The sequence below is a fragment of the Mandrillus leucophaeus genome, unplaced genomic scaffold (genome assembly GCF_000951045.1).
Source record: "Mandrillus leucophaeus isolate KB7577 unplaced genomic scaffold, Mleu.le_1.0 Scaffold656, whole genome shotgun sequence".
Classification (NCBI taxonomy): Eukaryota; Metazoa; Chordata; class Mammalia; order Primates; family Cercopithecidae; genus Mandrillus; species Mandrillus leucophaeus.
The window spans coordinates 113,399-132,490 of NW_012107097.1; the positions used below are offsets into that span (position 1 = coordinate 113,399).

General features: G+C 49.2%; 1 protein-coding gene across 1 annotated transcript in view; it reads left to right on the plus strand.

Annotated features, from left to right (window-relative positions):
• The first annotated feature begins 662 nt into the window (after nucleotides 1–662).
• Nucleotides 663–19,092, plus strand: part of KIRREL3 (kin of IRRE like 3 (Drosophila)) — a 142,174-nt gene continuing 123,744 nt past the window's right edge. Inside the window, exon 1 of the mRNA XM_012001243.1 lies at nucleotides 663–739. Coding sequence (XP_011856633.1) covers nucleotides 706–739 — 34 coding nt within the window. The 5' untranslated portion in view covers nucleotides 663–705. The remainder of the gene's footprint in view (nucleotides 740–19,092) is intronic.

Genomic DNA, 19,092 nt, shown 5'->3' on the forward strand with positions numbered 1-19,092 from the left:
CTACACTTCATAAGTGCTTGATGATGGTGCTAAATTGGGCCTTGATATGGGAAGGCACAGGAATCTCTAGCACCAGAAATGCACCCTCTCTAAAAGGTAGAAAGAGTTCTTCTGCCTATACCTTAACTTCTCTGTCACCTTGCTGCCCTAAACTCACATGATCACTTCTTCATCCTCCTGAGTCACCCACTGTGTCTGCTTGCACTGTTTCATCCTAGCACCACTGGGTAGATTTTGCATCATCCCTGGCAGGTCTGGCCACAGTCCCAAGTTGATCTGAGCATAGTCCCCAAGCCTGAGATACAAAGGGCCTCAAAAACCCAGAGTTATGGTTATGAGCATGGACTCAGAGCCAGACTGCCTAGGTTCAAAGCTCTTGCTTTACCACCTGCTAGCTCTTTCATCCAATGCCACTAACTTCATATATCTGTAAATGGGGATGATAGAAAATGGGGAAACAGGGTTGTTATGAAAAATCAAAATGAAGAATTGCTGGCTTAAAATTATGCCCGCAACCTAATAAGTTCCATATAAATGTTGGCTAAACAAAAAGTACCTCTGTTTATAAGAGCAACAAGCTCCACAGGCCCCTGCAGAGGGGCATCTCCTAATGCCTGATCTGTTCCCATTCCCAACTCACCCACCTGTGCTTCTCTTCCAGAGCTGGGCCTCCAGAAGAGAGGATGCTGTCTGGTGCTGGGCTACATGGCCAAGGACAAGTTTCGGAGAATGAATGAAGGTCAGTGAGAACCTCCCCATCGTCCCGGGGGTAATCTGGAGGGAGGAAGTTATCCCCTACAGCCACAGGACAGAGGAACCAGGAATAAGAACCTGGGACCTCCCCGAAGGGGACAGTGGGAAGACCAGTTTGGTTTCCATGAAGCCATTTGTTCAATAATGTGGGGAAGCATAGTGAATGCCTAAAACACAGGATGCTTATTCAGGAGCATTTTCTTTATGCAATCTTCCCTTCTCCCTTTGTGTCCCCTACTTCTCTTCCTCTCTCTTTCCTACCATTTCTTCCTCACCCCACCCCACAGCCAGCCCAATTAAATCTGCTCCTATTCTCATTTCTAATCCGGACCTCTCTACCTGCCTCCTCCATCACTCATGTTTCTTGAATGCCTGTTGAATAAACAGCACTATACAGGCACTTAGGAGAATACTAAAGAAGAATAAGGCAATGTCTTTACTCCCAAAGAACTTACCCTTGGAAACCTGCCCCTTTTCCCAACTCTGCTGACCCTACTTCTCACTCTTACTCACAGGCCATTCTGTCTTCCTCTTGCACTGGCTTCACTGGGTCACTGAAGGCTTGAGAAACATATTGACATTGGCATGGAGGCTGGGAGAAGGAGTGCTGTCACTTACGGGTCTGCTGTAATAAAGAACCAATCCTCTCCATCCCTAGCCATCTGTCTCCATGCAGCTAATAACCCTTTCCATCAGATACCACAGGCTGTTTGTCAGGATTCAAAAGTAGATAAACAATGGCTGGGGATGCCATTTATTCATTAAAGTCAGACAAATGAAGCCTTGGATCCCACCAGCCATGCTTGCCATGAGCTGGACCCCTCCCCTTCCAGGGCCCGGGGCCCATGTCTCCTCATTCCCCCTTCCAGTGTGAAGGAGGCAGCTCCTTTCTACCATCTCTACCCCCAGAGCACGACCATAGCATGGTCTCAGTGCCCTCTTTCTAAGCTCCTCAGGTGTCTCTCCTCCCAACCCCGACCACGACACCTACATCCCCATGCGTTCCCCATGCCTGAGACTTTGCCAGCTGTGGGCCTGTTTCCAGCACCCATCATGGTGACAATCTGACAAGAGTTAGGCCAACACAATTAAGCACAGGAAGTGATCACCTTCCCCATTTGCTGCCTGCCTGAAAGAAGCCAACAGCATCAAAAAGCTACTTCCCATTTGTAGGAACCCCATGACTGAGTACAGCCAGAGTTGGGGGCCGCATTTTCTGTGTCCTGCCAGTCAGTTGCCTTTACTGACTTTTCTCTTTCTCAGCCTCCCCTTCCCTCCCCAACACCACTGCCTTGACAAGACTGCTGGGCAGTCACTTCTAATTTGTGGGAACTGACAGCGTGCCTCTGTCCGTGGTGCTGAATAGACATGTTCTCTTGCTGGCAAAGCTCATTAAAGAAACTCGAAAGAGGTTTGTAGGGATTGGGGAAGCCAAAAAAGTCAGGAGCTGGGCTGGATTTGAAACCCAAAGCTCCAGGTGTCTGACCTCAGCTTCTGGACGGCTGAGGAGATGAGGGGTTGGGATGCAAGCTGAGCCAACATGTGTGATGAGTTAGAAATCTCAACTAACAACTCAGACAGGGTAGGAGGAGGGTGAGGCAGTGAGGCAGAGGAGAGACACACAGGTGGGTCAACTTTGGCTCTGGAGGGCTGGAAGGCAGAGGTGAAGGAGAGGGAGGGCCCTGGAGGAAGGAGGCTCCTCTGCTTCCACTCCAGCCAGCCTTGCTACCCTAAGGACCACATTATACGTTTCTCTCCCTCTAAAGCTCATGCACCCAAACTCCAGCACGTCTGCAGATAAGAAAGAGCACCAGAAAGCATATGAAGCTGTTTTATATTTATAATTATCTCATACCAATACTCAAAATAATTATAATTTCCACATATTAATAATTAAAATGGAATAGCAGCCATGACATAGATCAAGAAATAGAAATCTCTGTCCATGCTACACGACACACCTTGGTATAAATTGAACAATTGGTATAATAGTGAAAAACAATTATTTTTCTCCCAGTTGCTAGGATTAGTGAGATATTAGAACAACTAGCTTCTTCTTCCCTTAAAGATAAGTTGGTGATCATTATATTTCCCATTTAGAATAAATATAAAAGACCTACTTGTGCTGTATTAAAGCATATTTGTTCTGTTTAACAGCATCTAATAGGGTGCCTGTCACCCAGGGAGAAGTGCTTCCCTATTTTATTTGTTTTCCTGTTAATTTGGTGTCCTTTTATTTTCTTCTCTCTCCACTCCTCCCTCCTCACTACATTCCAAAAAATAACAGCTTGAGAAGGAGCGAGAGGAAAATAATGAATGAACAGGAGCTTTATAGATCTGGGGTTTATCATAAGTTAGAGTAATCGCAATTGGTGCCGTTAAACTACACAAAGCAATAAAAAGAAAATGCTATTCAAAGATCATTTAAGGAGGCATGTGATAGTCAATGAGAGGTTTGCTCTATTTGGGAGTGCTTAATAGCTTCGTGGATAGAATCTGCAGTCTTTGCAGGAATGGAGGTGGTTGGTAATATATGGAGAGTGTATGTGTGGGTGTGCGTGTGTGTTCTCTACTGTGTGGACTCAACACAACTAAGCCATCAAAAGGAGATATGAGCAAAAATCAACAAAGGGCAGGCAAGAAAGGAGGAAGTAAAGACAGACTAGCCATAACAATATCACATTTGCTTGAGATCATTGTCTGCCTGTGATTAAGCACATGTGCTTTATATAGGAACTGCTGATGAGTGATCATTCAGTTATTCATCAAACATTTATTGAATACCATAAAAATAATACCAATTTCTCACAAGTGCCAGACATTGTTCTAAGCACTGGAGCTATAAAAGAAGTAAGACACAAGCCAGGCACAATGGCTCATGCCTGTAATCCCAGCACTCTGAGAGGCCAAGGCAGGCAGATCACTTGAGGTCAGGAGTTCAAGACCAGCCTGGCCAACATGGTGAAACCCTGTCTCTACTAAAAACACACACACAAAAAAAAATCAGCCAGGCATGGTGGCCCACACCTGTAGTCCCAGTTACTCAGGAAGCTGAGGCAGGAGAATTGCTTGAACACAGGAGGCAGAGGCCACAGTGAGCCGAGATCCTGCCGTTGCACCCCAGCCTGGGTAACAGAGTGAGGCTCCATCTAAAAAAAAATAGAAGAAGAAGAAGAAGTACAGTATGACATATTTCCTGCCCTCAAAGAGCTCACAGTAAAAATACATCTCAGTGTGTGTCACCTCCACAAAGAGATCCTGCCTTCTACCTACCTAAATTACACAGGCACCCCTCTCCCTGCACCCTGTGCTCATCACGGCAGCCAGTGTGTGTATCGAGTGGCAGCTATTATGACGTGTGATTATTTATTGGACTGCTTCCTCAGGTGCTGTCAGTCTCACCTAGAGAATCAGCTGGAGGAGGGCAAGGACTCCTGTTCCTTCCTCTCCTCTCCCTGGGCCTTCGCCCAGTGTCTTGTACATAGGGAGTAGTCGCTCAACTTTCATTTAGGTAATTAACTAGGGCCCTGAGTGACAATGGAGGAATGTACAAAGTCCCCCGCAGGTGTCAGGTAGGTCTTGAAAAGGAACACCTCAGACAGAGCAGACAAATGTGGAACGCTCCACAAAATGGTCTCCCTGTTCTAGGTGATTCCTAGAGTCTACCTTGGTGCTCACTCTCAGGCTTTCTTCCAGTTCCAGTGCTACAGCCCCTTCCTGGGAGGCAGGGTCCAGGCAAGCCACGGAAGGAGGGCTGGGTGGGGAGGCCTTCCCCAGGGGCAGTTACCCTTCTTTCTGTACCAGCTCTCCTTCCTAACCCCACCTACTGCCAGCCCATGCTCTTAGGGAATCTTTAAGTAGATCCGGCCTGCTCTCACTGGTTCCTCAGTCACATCTCCAACACACACATGAGCATGCACACACACATGCACACACCTGCATGCACATGCATACATGCACACATGCATGCACACACATGCACACATATATACACATGCACATATACACCCACATGTGTGCACACATGAACACACCCTTCACCTCCCCTTACTGGCCCTCCCCCTTTATGATGTTTCCCTCCTGGAGATCCAGACCACTCACCTTCTCAAAGCACATGGCTTCCCCAGACCTGATCCTATTCCCAGGCCAAGTAGAAAGCTGTCACATGTATCAGGAAAGGGGCTCTGCCTGTCTCAGAGGGCTCAGACCTCCTCTGTTAGAACTGTCAACAACCCTAGAGATAACAGTGCAACCCAATAACTCAGCATGGCCCAAGAGCATGCAGCAACTTGCCCAGGGCCCATGGGAAGTGGCTGGAAGAGCCAGGACCACAGCCCAGGGCTCCAGGCACCCAGGGGTCTTGGAATTCAGGAAGAGGAGGCTGAGACCATGAGCAGAGGGGAAGCCTCTAACACTTTAGCTTGGTTTCATTTTTCAGGGTGGTTGGAAAGAGAGAAAGTGGCAAGGCAGGGAGAAGAGAGGGCAGAACACAGGGAAAACTTGAGTTGACATGCAGAAGATCAGGGAAGACCTGGAGTGAGGGACACAGAGAGAGAAGGCCATTCCTAGGGAACCCGAAAAGCTGGCAGGCCACAGGAGTCCTGAGAAGGGAAATAAGGAAGAGGATGTTTAAAGGAGGGAAGAAGCAGAGGCACCCAAGTTTCGACCTCCCCTTCAGCCATCCCCCTGGGGCCAAGGGGGGCCTGCACAGGAGGGTTCTCCTCCCTCACACTGGTGCCCTCTCGGGCTGCCCATCAAGGTGGGTGTCAGTTTCCCTGGACTTTCAGCATTGCAATGATGGCTGCTTCAAGAGAGCAAAGGAGAGCAGAAATGCCTCTGGGCGCTGTCCCTTTCATCTTTCAGGGCGAAACACTTGTGAGTGATTAGCAAAGGCAGCTTCTGCTTGCTGGAGACCTCTAGCCCTCTGTGGGAAGAACTGGTGCACCCAGGAAGGGGAAGGCTGGTTCCATAAATAACTAGCAGCCTCTTGTATGGCCCACAGCTCCTGAACAGCACCGTGGTCCCAGTCCAGGCTCTGTGTGCAAATGCCCCTCACCAGCAGCACCTGTCCTCACCTCCAAGCCTTACAGGGGAGTCAGAGCCCTGGGAGGTTGGGAATCTGGCTTCTTCGACAGCTCTAAAATTCTTTATGATGGCGTGAGAGCCTGTTCTTTCTGCACCCTTATACACTAACTTAAAAAAAAAATGAGTCTAAAGCATCTACTGTTTCCTGCCTATAGAAAGAGAGGTGCCTCTCAGCTGGGATGTGTAGTGGGAGGAGCACCTAAGAGTGAGGAGCAGGCTGTGTGAGCTTGGACAAGTCCCCAGACACTCAGATCTCAACCTTCTCATATGCAAAATGGAATCATGTTGCATAAGATGACCTGTATGTCTCTAAAATGTGATGATTCAAAAATCTATCTTGGCTCTCAACACCCAGCCCACACCCTGTTCTCACAGCCCATCCCATAATTTTAAATGTCTTGGTCACCAAAGGAACCAGTAGAAAAAAGTCAATGAACTGGCTTTCCTTGGGAGCCTCTGAAGGTGGATCCGTGTTTCTTTCTCCCATCTGTCACTAAGGGTGAACTCAGGTCATATCAGCTGTACGCTGGGTGGCAGGGCAAGAGTCTGGCAGGCCTGCGGGATGAGCTGTGCTTTTTTCAGGGCAGAGGGGAAGCAGGAGGCCAGGGTCCTTGGCCTGGGGACCAGACCCAGCGGTGAGCGGGCTTCCCTGCTGCCGGCAGCTCTTCTCACTCTGTTGCAGCCGTACAGTCTGGCTCACGCTAAGGGCCGCAGTCATTTTCCTGAGCCCATTCCTCCACTGCCTGCCGAGCCCCCGGGATGTTGGCTAATACCGTCATTTTGTTAGCTGGGGCTTTGGGGTGCATTTTTTTCTAACTCCATTTTTCTTACTGATGTGTTTTCTTCCACTGGGGCTGCAAAGCCCGTTATTTGTATAACGTCCCTGTTTATTATTTATGGCAAGACTCAGATTTCCAGGGCGCTTTATGATTGTTATTTAATTCGCTTGGTGTCTTGGAACAAGAGACCTGCCGTTTCCACTCTCCAGCCAGGATCTGAGGGAACATTCCAAAGCTTTTTCTCAGCCCATTCCTCCAGCCACCTTTCCTACCAGGAGTCCTGCCTCTCTTAGACTGTGGATGCCTGTGCTACAGACCCTGCCAAGTTCCTTTTTTTTTTCTTACTGAAACAAGGCTTCATTCCGCTAGAGGACAGTGGAACCATCACGGTCACTATAGCTTCCAATTCCTAAGCTCAAGCAATCATCTCACCCCAGCCTCCCAAGTAGCTAGAAGAACAAGCATGCACCACCAGGCCCAGCTAATTTTTTAAATTTTTGTAGAGACAGTGCCTCACTATGTTGCCCAGACTGGTCTCAAACCCCTGACTCAAGCAATCCTCCCACCTGGGCCTCCCAAAATGCTAGGATTACAGACATGAGCCACTGCACCCAGCCAAAGTTCCTTTTTAAACTTCCCTTTCCCTCACACTCATACCCAATCCTCACCAAGTCCTACGGATGTTATTTCCTGAGTGCCTCCTGTACCCACCCTCCTCTCTCCATCTCATGCCACCACCCTAGTCCCTGTCCCCAGCCTCTCTCCCCTGCACTGCATCAGGGCTCTCCTACCTGGCTCCTTGCATCTGTCATGCCCAATCCCCATGCCCAGGTCGTTTTCCACACTTTAGTCAGAGCAGTGTTTCAAAATGCAAACTGGACCATGTCATGTTCTTTTTGAAAATATTTTAATGGCTTTAAAAAATATATATTCAAGTCTAGGCACAGTGGCTCATGTCTATAATCCCGGCACTTTGAAAGACTGAGGCAGGTGGATCACCTGAGGTCAGGAGTTCAAGACCAGCCTGGCCTACATAGCGAAACCACACCTCTACTAAAAATACAAAATATTAGCTGGGCATGGTGGCATGCACCTGTAAACCCAACCACTCGGGAGGCCGAGATAGGAGAGTCGCCTGAACCTGGGAGGCAGAGGTTGCAGTGAGCTGAGATCATGCCATTGCACTCCAGCCTGGATGACAGAGAGAGACTCCATCTCAAAAAAAAAAAAAAATTCTCAAATTGTTAGCATGTTCTACAAGGTGCCATGTGATCTGGTTCCTACCTACATCTGACCTCATCCTACCCCCTTAAACACCCTGTGCTCCAGTCACATGGGCCTTCCCACTGCTCCTCAAGCAGGGCCCCTGTCATAGGGTCTGTCTACCCTGCTCCCTCTTCTTGGGGTGCTTGCCACATTCACCCCGTCCCCAAACCCTTCACATGGTAATTCCTGCTCATCCTTCAAATCACAGCTCAAGTCTCTGCTCCAGTGACGCCTCCTCTGACCCACCCCTCCTCGGTCAAGATCCAGTTCCTGTGTTACATGGTCCTGTAAAACAAGATCCTTCCTTTCAGAGCTCTGAGCTCAGTTTGTACATACACATTCATACTGCAATTATTTACTAATGAGATGGGATAATTCCCTTGACCCTCTTTATGGGTGGGAACTGGAGTGGCTCCTTTCACTCAGCCTCCCTCTGGCCACTCCTTGAGAGAGGGAGCATGTGAGCAAGTGCAGGAACCAGAAGGAATGAATGCAGGAACCAGCCAGTTGCTCCTCTCTGGCAGGAGCAGGCTCTGTGCGGCCCCACAGCAGTGTCCAAGCTCCTGCCCTCTCGGCATCCAGGTTCTTGTCCAGCGTCAGGAAGAATCAGGTCACATGAATGGATTGAAGGGTAGTGTATGCAGAGGAATGTATTGGGCGATGAACGGGGGCTCTTGGCAGAATGGGGAGTTGGAAAGGGGATGGTGCAGGAAGAAGGCAATCGTTCCCTGACACTGCACTGTCTGAAGTTAACCTCATCTATCCATAGTCTCCGACGCCCAGTTGCTGCCCTGCTCACCACTCAGCCGCTTGTATCCCCGATGCTCAGCTGCTTGTGTTACTCTGCCAGCTGAAGTCTTTTTATGGGCACAGGATAGGGATGTGGCAGGCCAAACAAGCAACATTTGGGAGAAAAATTGAGTCACCTGTTTTCACTAAGGGCTGCAGTTCCAGGCTTAAGGGTGGGGTTTAGCTGGGAGCGCAGTTGTTCTGTATCAGTAACACCTGTCTCCCCTACCAGTCCGTTGTCTCTGTTTGGTCTCCATTAGATCCAAGGAGCCCAGCACAGTGTTTGAATAGAGTAGACGTCGACAGCAAAGTGAGGACAGTGACCTTCTCTGCCCCTAGTCAGTAGCTCCAAGATGCTGGGACTGGATAATTTGACAATCATAGACTTTTTAAAGGAACACTGGCAGCCAGCTGGAGAGGAGAAAACTGAGACTCAGGAAAGGGATGTGATTCATCCAAAGTAACACAGGCAGCGGGCAATTGTCTTGGTCCCCAGAAAGTTTACCTCCACGTGGGGAGATTCAACGTACTTCCGTGGAGCGTTTCCTGGGGCTTATGGCAAACGCCTCTGAGCACCTCCCAGCAACAACTGCCAGGACTTCGGACTAGAGAATTTCCACCTGAGGGCATTTACTCCCTTGCTATGAAATGTTAGCTGTCTTGGAAGGTGGGTGCACAGGACCCACCTGAAATACTCATCCTGTCTTTGGTGATGTCAGAGAAACATTCTAATGGGGACAGCAGTGCCCAGAAGAGTACATAAAATGGAAATGGTTTCTAGAGGATCAAGCTGCCTGTGGAATTCAAGGACAAGACACTCTCAGGCAGGGAGTTTCTTCTCCCCCAGAACTGACTCTGGAGCTGTGTGAGGTGCTGCTGGATTTGATCTACACATGGACAGTGCATTAAGAACAGCTCTTGATTGACTCAGGAGCTGTTTGGTTGACAGCAGTTCCAGTGTGAATGGACACCAACCTGCTCCGAAGGTTACTACTTTGATCAGAGAAGGTAAAAACAGGTCTGCACATGAACTGAATTGCATGCTGTGTTCCTAATAGTGATGGGAAAAACAAACAATGGTAGAAGCCTCTGTGTTTAGGTTTTACTGAATCATGGGCAGTGACCAATGGCCTGGCCATGTGGCCAGGCAGAAGGGCAATGGAAACCTGGCCTATTAATGGGATGCCCACATGAAGCAGAGCCCTGTGGAAATTTGAGGGGTGCATTAAAGCTGAACAAGTCAGTTCCCATCAGAAGAACTCCCTTCGAGGTTCAGAAGGTGACGGGAATCGACACACAGATAGCCCCGGGTTCTCCCTTGAGGTGGCCACCTGGGCTCATGAAATGGGTAGATATGGAGGCACAGCAGCAGTGTAGAGATGGGCTGAATCTAGACATGTTCCCTTTGCACCCTCTCAGACACATAATTCCAACAAGAGCTATTCTGTCTGCCAGCAAGAGAGACAGAGACTGCCAGTGGCTATGTGGAAGATTCCCTGGTGGGAAGGCTCTAAACATAGCTGGCAAGTGAGACTGATGCTGAGGGTCTACAAGTGGGTCTTGTCTAGAATAGACACTGACCTGACTCTGGAGTGGGTTTTCCTTACTCAGTAGAAGATAGAAGTGCTCAGAGTGTCATTTTAAAAAAAAAAAACAGAAGATAGTGTATGCATTTGGACAGTTGACCATTATTTCTTCAGACCAAGGGACACACTGTAAGCCCATAACGTCCAGCAATGGACAGAGAGATCTCCTTAGAGTAAGAATTTGGTAGAGAAATGCAACAGGCAATTGAAACATTTGTTGTCTAAAATGGGGAGACAAAAGCATGAAGGGCTGACTTGCACGCCTTCACGAGTGTGTGCTCACACGCACCATGAGTGGTACTAGTGTCCCCACTAGATTTTCCCTCTGTTTTTCTGGCTGATCTGGGGACGAGGAGGTGGGAAGGATGCTAGATAACTATGCAATTCTTGCCAAGGAAGGAGTACACTGGTATAATGACTATTTTTTTTCTTTCTTTCCCAACTCAGTTTAAAAAAAAAACTTTTCTTGGCCGGGCACGGTGGCTCACGCCTGTAATCCCAGCACTTCGGGAGGCTGAGGTGGATGGATCACCTGGGGTCAGGAGTTTGAGATCAGCCTGGCCAACATGGTGAAACCCCATCTCTACTAAAAATACAAAAAAAATTAACTGGGCATGGTGACAGGTGCCTGTAATCCCAGCTACTCAGGAGGCTGAGGCAGGAGAATCACTTGAACCCGGGAGGTGGAGGTTACAGTGAGCCGAGATCACGCCATTCTACTCCAGCCTGGGCAACAGCGAAACTTCGTCTCCAAAAAAAAAAAAAAAAAAAAAAAAAAACTTTTGTCCCCTACCTGATGCAGTGATCCCAGGATCAGGGCTGCAACTACAAGTTCTGGAAGCAGAGATAATTTCCAAGCAAAAAACTGTCACTGTGTTTTTAAACCTTATGTCAGAATTCCTAGGGCCCTGATGGGGGTGGGAGGTGCCTTCACCCTGTCTAGCAAAATTAGGGCTAAGAATAAATACAACTAGGGTGTCTCGTGGTAAAAATAATCCACTAGTTTGGAACCTACATAACCTTCCCGGATATGAATGGGAATGGACTGAGGGGAGGCACTGGCTGGACTAGTGCTGTCAGCAGCCATCTGGACCACACAGTGGCCAAACCCAATGTCCCTTCTAAAGGTGGAAAAGTGCAGGTAAAAATAAATGACTAGTGGAGAAAATGAAGAATCGTACCTGAGGGTAAAGAAATGAATAATGGGTTATAAAAAGAAGGAAATCCAATACTACATTAACAACTGGAAACAGTCTCAAACCAAAAGAGGACATTGTCTCTTAGCTTAGTATCCCCAGATGCCTGGAAGGGGAAAGCTGTGTTTGCTGGGACCACTCCTGGTTTTGGAACCTTTTCTTCAAATCTAAAGAAGGCCTGCAGGCTGGGCACAGTGGCTCATGCCTGTAATCCCAGCACTTTGGGAGGCTGAGGCGGGTGGATCACCTGAGGTTGGGAGTTCAAGACCAGCCTGACCAACATGGTGAAACCCCATCTCTACTAAAAATATAAAAATTAGTCAGGCATCGTGGCCTACACCTGTAAGCTCAGCTACTCGGGAGTCTGAGGCAGGAGAATCGCTTGAACCCAGGAGAGGTTGCAGTGAGCCGAGGTCACGCCATTGCACTCCAGCCTGAGAGACAGAGTGAGACTTCGTGTCAAAAAAAAAAAAAAACCTGCAAACCTGAGTGGCTTCACCCTGGGAGACATTCATGCAATACAGTGCACTGGACTAATTGTTAAATGATAATGCATATTCTTTTGACGTAAGGGATCAGTGGTTGAAAACCAGGGCATGGCCTGAGGTGTTATGATGTATCTAGAAATGTTTCTATATAGAGGGGCATGGGGTGGGGGGATTTCATCCACGGTTCCTGGCTCATAACTCCCATAGCCCTTGCTACAATCTTTTGTCATATGTTGGGTGTGTTAGGCTTCGGGCAGGCCTCGGGAAACAGGATCTCTTTCTGGCCCTCCTTTCCCCTGCCCCATCACAGGACTCTGATCTTTCACCACCTTTCTGACTGTGGGTCTTAAGACCCTCCCCTGAGAGAGTCCCGCCTCATATCCTGGGGGAAGGAGTGCTTCTATAAAAACCCAAGAGGACTGAGTTTCAGGATCTTCTGGGCAGCTGAGCATGTAAAGCTTCCTGGAGGGTGGTGCACCGTGCACCCAGGGAGGACGTGGAAGCTCCGTGCCCCTTCCCCCCAATCTCTTCCTCTGTATTCTTCGCAATATCCTTTAGAATAAACCGTAAACATCGGCAAGTGTTTCCCTGAGCTCTCCGTGCCACTCCAGCACCTTAATCAAACCCAAACAGGAGGTCATGGGAACCCCCAACGTGAAGCAGGTCTGCCAGGAGTTCTGGAAGCCTGAACTTGCGACAGGTGCCGGGTGTGGGGGAAGTCTTGGGGACTGGGCCCCCAGCCTGGGCGATCTGACACTATGTCCAGTAGGCAGTGTCAGAATTGAACTGGAGGACACCCAGCTGGTGTCCGCTGCTCCCACCCGTTCCGTCACAGAAGTCTCCTGTGTTGAGTGTTGTGGTGAGTGTAGAGGAAAAATGCAGTTGGGGAGAGTTCTCTCCGACATTTCACACCCAGCTGTTTTTGTGGCTGTTTTGATTCTGGTTTTCCTTTTAGCATTGTGACTAATTTTTGTTTGTTTGTTTGTTTGTTTTGAGACAAAGACGGAGTTTCACTCTTGTTGCCCAGGCTCGGGTGCAATGGCATGATCTCGGCTCACTGCAAGCTCCCCCTCCCGGGTTCAAGCGATTCTCCTGCCTCAGCCTCCTGAGTAGCTGGGATTACAGGCACCCGCCACCTCACCCGGCTGATTTTTTGTATGTTTAGTAGAGATGGGGTTTCACTATGTTGTGCAGGCTGGTCTCGAACTCCTGACCTCGGGTGATCTGCCCGCCTCAGCCTCCCAAAGTGCTGGGATTACAGGCGTGCAACTAATATTCCTAATGTACACCCTGTGGCTTCGGAGTAGAATAAATCTAGATTCAAATCCCAGGTGTAGTCAGGGCAGGCTTAGACCCCTATCATTACAGATTCTCCAGGCCAGAACAGACCAAGGTCATCTGGTTCCATATCCCTGCCAAGCACCAATGTAGGTAAAGACTGTGAACACGGCCGTATTGCATGTTGATTTATTCACCAACCATGCATCCAGTGCCCGCTCTGTGCCTGGCACTGTGCATGTAAAAACACAGTCCCTGCCCCCAAGAATACCACTGTCTTTTGGGGGGAGAGACAAACACGTCAGCAACTACAATACAATGTCGCAGTTGCGGTAACTGGGTATGAATAAGTAGCTATGGAAACAGAAAAGGAGAATCCAATCACACCGTTGGCCAGGAGAGGAGTGTCCAGCATGGTTTCTGGAGAAAGTGGTATTTGCCTGAGCCCTGTGAGATGTTTTATTATAAAAGGCCGTTGAAATCTATGCTTGAATCCCTCCAAAGACAAGAAACTTGCAGCCTGCCGAGGCGGTGGGCAGCTCCTCAGCCAGGCTCTCCAAACACCACACCCCTTCCCCCCCAGGAGGCTGCAGTTTTCTCATTCTAGCTTTATTGATGACAGGGGGACCCAGTGACTCGGACAGCAGCCACTGGCAAGATCCTGGGGTCTCCACTATGCCAACTGCACCAGGGAGGCCTCCTTTCTTCTCTCTGCTTCTTCCTTCCATCCCCAGTCAGCCTCAAAGGCTTCATCACAGAATTCTTTGAGTGCTGAGACCCTCCCCCAGCCCTCTCCCCAGGGTCTGAAGAAAGCCCCAGAGAAGTTGGAATAAATGAAGGTGCTTAATGGCTTGCGGTGCCATAAAGTTTTTAGAGCTGTGCACTGGAATGAGCAGGTTCAGGCTGAGATGAATGATCCAGGGCCTTTATCAAAGGGAGTCAATAAAAACCCGAAGGAGCGTGTCCCACCTCCACAGAGTGCTCATGTCACAGTGCTGGGCCCTGCGCTCTGCAAGTAGGAACCAGGGGGCCGCGTTTTCCCCCCAACTCCATCTGCTTTCTTCCCCGTGCCTTCCTTTCTGAAATGTATTCGTTTCTATGGAAACTGTGTTGTTACTGGTATGGGAGGAGTTTAATGACATTCAGAAGTGCCAAATCAAGTCCATTTATATAATGGTTTGAAATACACATAATGGCCTATGGAATATAGGACACAGTGACAGTTTCAGTAACTGTGTACCGAGTGCGGGATAAATAGAGCAATGGAATAGTCCCCACCTCCGAGTCAAATGCACTAGGAATAACCACTATTCTTAGTACTAAAGAGCAGCACTTCTCAACCATTTTTCATGAAAGGATCTCAAAACATGACACTAACCTGCTCTCGGCTCATGGAGAAAGGACCCTGGACCTCAGCTCCTCTGTGCCTGCCAAGGTTTGACCAAATATCAGGTGGGGAAGGTACAGAGGCATGAGTGTGGCTGTGGATGCTTCCAGGTGTGAAAGGTAGCAGGCATTCTATCTCGTTGCTCCCAGGGCCCACCCGCTTGGTGAGCCCACGGACGTCATTGCCTTGATTGATAGTCACTCCTGTGCTGTTCCTATGGCTCATTACTGCTGGATTCAGAGATTCATCAGCACCCACTGTGTACACAGAGATGAGTGACACATGGAGGATGCCCTTATCTTAGCTCAGGCTCCCCTGGAAGCAGACCCTAAGCAAGAGCTGGAGTGAAGTCATTCCTCATGAAGGTGCAGAGGTGCCAGCAGGAGGGTTGGGAATTGACATGGAAAAGGAGGCGTCGGCACGGGGGGACCCCAAGCCTGCTACCACTGTGGGCAGTCAGAGCCCAGTCCCAGTGAGAAACTCTGAGATGTGCTATTGAACACCACCTCACAGCTAGGGCACCCAAGGGGTGGGGTATTGAGTGGAGCTCCTGTGGGGCATGGGTGGAGGGCTGCTGGGTGAGGGTGTTCCTCCAAGCAGGTCTGGCCTGCTCTGTGTGAGGGCACAGTAGCATCCGCAGCTAAAGAAACAGCCCTCAAGAGAAGGGGTCCAGGCACCGGCAATGGGAGATTGGCCTGAAGACTTGAGATGGTCAGGCCTGCAGATACAAGTGGGCACTGACAGAGTCGGCGGCAGCCTGCAGAGAACTTCAGGTCCATTGGGGAGATGGGCGTATAATAAAATGGCAGAAGGCAGGGTGATGGGAGAACGAAAAGGAGGTAGAGATGACAGGCTCGTGGAGAACTGGAGGTGGAAAGCTGTTTGTTCTGACTGAGGGGCTCCAAAAAAGCAGGAGAAGAGAGACGGAGCTGACACACAAAGACGAGGGCCAAGGGGACCGTTTTGCACACTTGCACCATCTAATCCTCACCACGTCACAAAGTGGGTAGTGTCACCCCCATTCAGAGGAGGAGTAAACAGAGGCTCAGAAGACGAGGTCATCACCTAAAGGCACACAGATGTTAGAGTAAACCAGCAGAGCGCCAAAGCCTGGCCTTCTTACTTCCACCCTGCCTCGGAGCTTTGTGTCTGGGCGACGAGGATGGGGTGACTTCCCCATCATCACCAAGGGCAGACATGACTGAGCCCCTGTTGTGGGTCCCTGTTGATTTTTCCCCATGGTCAAGGACTGCTGTCCCCAAATCTCCCACCACACACTGACCACAGACCCCCCCCTCAGCCACTCAGGCGGCCCCTCTGATCCTGCCCCAGATATGGGCTGGGCTGAGTGTGCCTAATATTGAGTGAATTTTCTGCACTGCCCAGAGGAAAAGAGAGGACACAGCCTGGGGAGGGGAGCTTCAGCTCTAGTAGTCCCCAGCAGTGGGTCCCCTCCGCTGTCCTTACCCCTGCACACTCCTCTCCCAGCCGCACTCTAAGCCTCACTGCCTCCAAAAACATGGGGGAGGAGGGATCACGCGTACACACAGGCAGCATTTCTGCAGCATGTTAATAGGTTTTCTGTCAGATGCAGCCTTCGTGATTAGACACGGTGGGGAGAAGCTACATGAGACCTAACAAAATGAGTCTTTCCTGCAGAACTTCTCAGAGACACTAATACACCAAAGGCCATGGTGAGCCGCCCAAAGGAGATACAACTCACAAAGTTCCCAAACTCATTTGACCACAAAACATTTTTCCTGTAGCATGTGTCAGGACTAGTGTTCCCTGGAATGCACTTTGGAAACTAGTGTTTTAGAGCCCAGATCTTCCACTAACTGGTGGTGTGAGCTTCGTCAAACAAGAGTACATCATACCTGCCTTGTGAGGACTCACAAAGTAACATGGATGAACACTCTTTATAAACTTGTAAAATACTAGACAGATTATTTATTTGTGTAAAGCAAACACACTCAGTGTCCTAGAGAACCTTTCATTGGAGGTCAAACAAATAATAATAATAATGTTTTTTAAAAATTAGTTCTGTTCCTGTCTCAGTATATGACTTTGACCTTGATCTCTCTTGACCTATATTTTCTCATCTGCGAAATGGGCATACTCATGATGCTAGCACTCTTTCTTCCATGTATTTGTCGGAAGGAGAAAATATGCATCACGATTGTGTGATGCTTTGAAAAAAAGTATGAAGTACTGCAGAATGCAAGTTATTATCAGAGATCCAGGTTAATACCCCCAATTCAGTCCAATTTGTGTTGAGATCAAGACAAAAGGGGTGCTGGGGAGGAGGGGGCTAGTGACATAAACAAAAATGACTGATAATCTTCATCCATATTTATGATGTTAGGAGCCTTGTATGAGCATGTCACTGAGGAGAGAAAATGAATATTTTATGAGTGAACGCTGAATGCTGTATTAAGATGAAATGCACAGAAAGCGGCCCGCTTGCCTCTGCCTCCAGGTTGTGCTGGGGAGGTCAGCACAGACTCTGTGCCTGGTCTCCAAGGAGCGGGGCAGTTGGTCTGGAAGGATGAGCTCAGCCTCCCAGCACAGACTGGGAGCTGTCCAGGGTGGACTGGTGGTAGCAACTTTGCCCTGGGAGGTAGGAGAACTAAGACCCCACTCCCTCTACCAGCTGGAAAGCCTTGGGCGAGTTACCATCACCTCACTGGGCCTCCATTTCCACACTGTAAAATGAGAAGATCAACCCTGAACAATTGTGAGGTCTAAATCCAAGCTCAGCTGTTTGGAGGAGGGCTTTGTAATGCACGTAAGTGGGAAGTGTTATTATTCATGTATACACTCAACATTTACTGAACATCTACTATGTGCCAATCACTGCCACAGCCCCTTATTTATCATATACCCTGTGTGCCAAACACCACAGTCATCACTTTACACACATCACTCCATTTAATCATCACCAGAATCTTGAGAGGTATCTATTATCACTCCCGTTTTCCACATAAAGAAAATGAAACTTAGGAAAGAGAAATAGCTTGCCCAAAGCCACACAGCTAGGAAATGGCAGAGCCCAGGACTGTGTGAAGCCAAAACCCTGAGCTCTACATTAAATGGCCCATCCTTGCCTCAAGTGCTTCTGCAGTGCCAGTGGGGGCCCTGCCCTGCAACCCTTGACAGCTCCTCCCTGTTCTGCTCATGCTCCGTGCTTCCTACCACCAGTGCCCCTCCGGAACCAGAAGAGAAAGCCCTGCCACCTTCTGTCTGGGCCCTGAGGATGCCCTCCTTTGTTCTCCAACCCTGCTCCCTTCCTTCTCCTTGAAGGACTGTTCTCCATGATGCAGTCATCCAGGGGTTCTTTTTTATTTCATTTCTTTATTTTATTTTATTTTTAAAAATTGAGATGGGGTCTCACCATGTTGCCTAGGCTGGTCTCAAACTCCTGGGCTCAAGCAATCCTCCCTCAGTGGCCTCCCGAAGTGCTGGGATTACAGGCATGAGCCACCGAGCCTGGCCTGGGGACTGTAATTTCCATCCCTATTCATCTCTTATCCCAGGCAGGCATCAGGTGGTGTAAAGACTGAACACCTCCCACCCCTGAAAGCAGCAGGGACAGACCAGGCAGTGCAGGGTGAACATGCTCAGCCATGTCTCCCTGCTCCAGAGAGATGTCTCTGGAGGCAAAGATGGCTCCCCTTGGCGCCAGCTCGAAGCTCCTGGCTCACTCCCGCCCACCACACAGCACGAGGACACCGCCATCTCTGCAAATCTCTACCCTGTGGGGCAGTTTCGTGTTATCTTGGCTCATTCCTTCTCCCGAGATGAAGAGATTGTTTTAAACCTGCCGCCCCACCAGCTCTGCTGTTGGCTTCCAATGCCATTAAGTTGCATTATAACAAATAAACACCACAATGACATTTATAAGTTACCACTGAGCACAGAAGCACAAATATGAAGCAGATAAACTGCATTTGATCCAAATAATTACTGCAGGCAATATTGGGCTTAGTCTGAGCTGGCAGCCGGGTACCGAGTAATTTATTAGATTGCGTAAGGCAGTGTTGCACGTTGAGTTTTTCGTTATTGTGTCTTTTCCCCTCTCCGTGGCCTAAATAGGTTAGAGGAGTTTAGACAGTGCACGGCCAAACAAAGACAGACTTTGCTCAAGCAGATTAAGGCCAGGAATGTCAGCCAAGTGTCCAGGAATGGCTGCTTCCCAAGCAGCACCAGACTTGCAAGAGAAGAAAGGGCTTAGGCGATTATCTTGATGCTGCCAACCAAGGACAGCTCCCTGCACTCCCCACCCACTGGCCCAGATACAAAAAGCAGCCCCGTGGAGGGAGTAAATGACAGGGCCCATTTACTGTCCTGGATGGAGCCCCCAGGACACCGAATCCGGGTTCCTGCTGCAGACTCTCAGCCAAAGACCCTCTATGGAAAGTCCCTTCTATAGCCCTAGGTAGCCCCGGGCAGTCCCACCCCTAGTCCCAGACCTATCATCCTGCA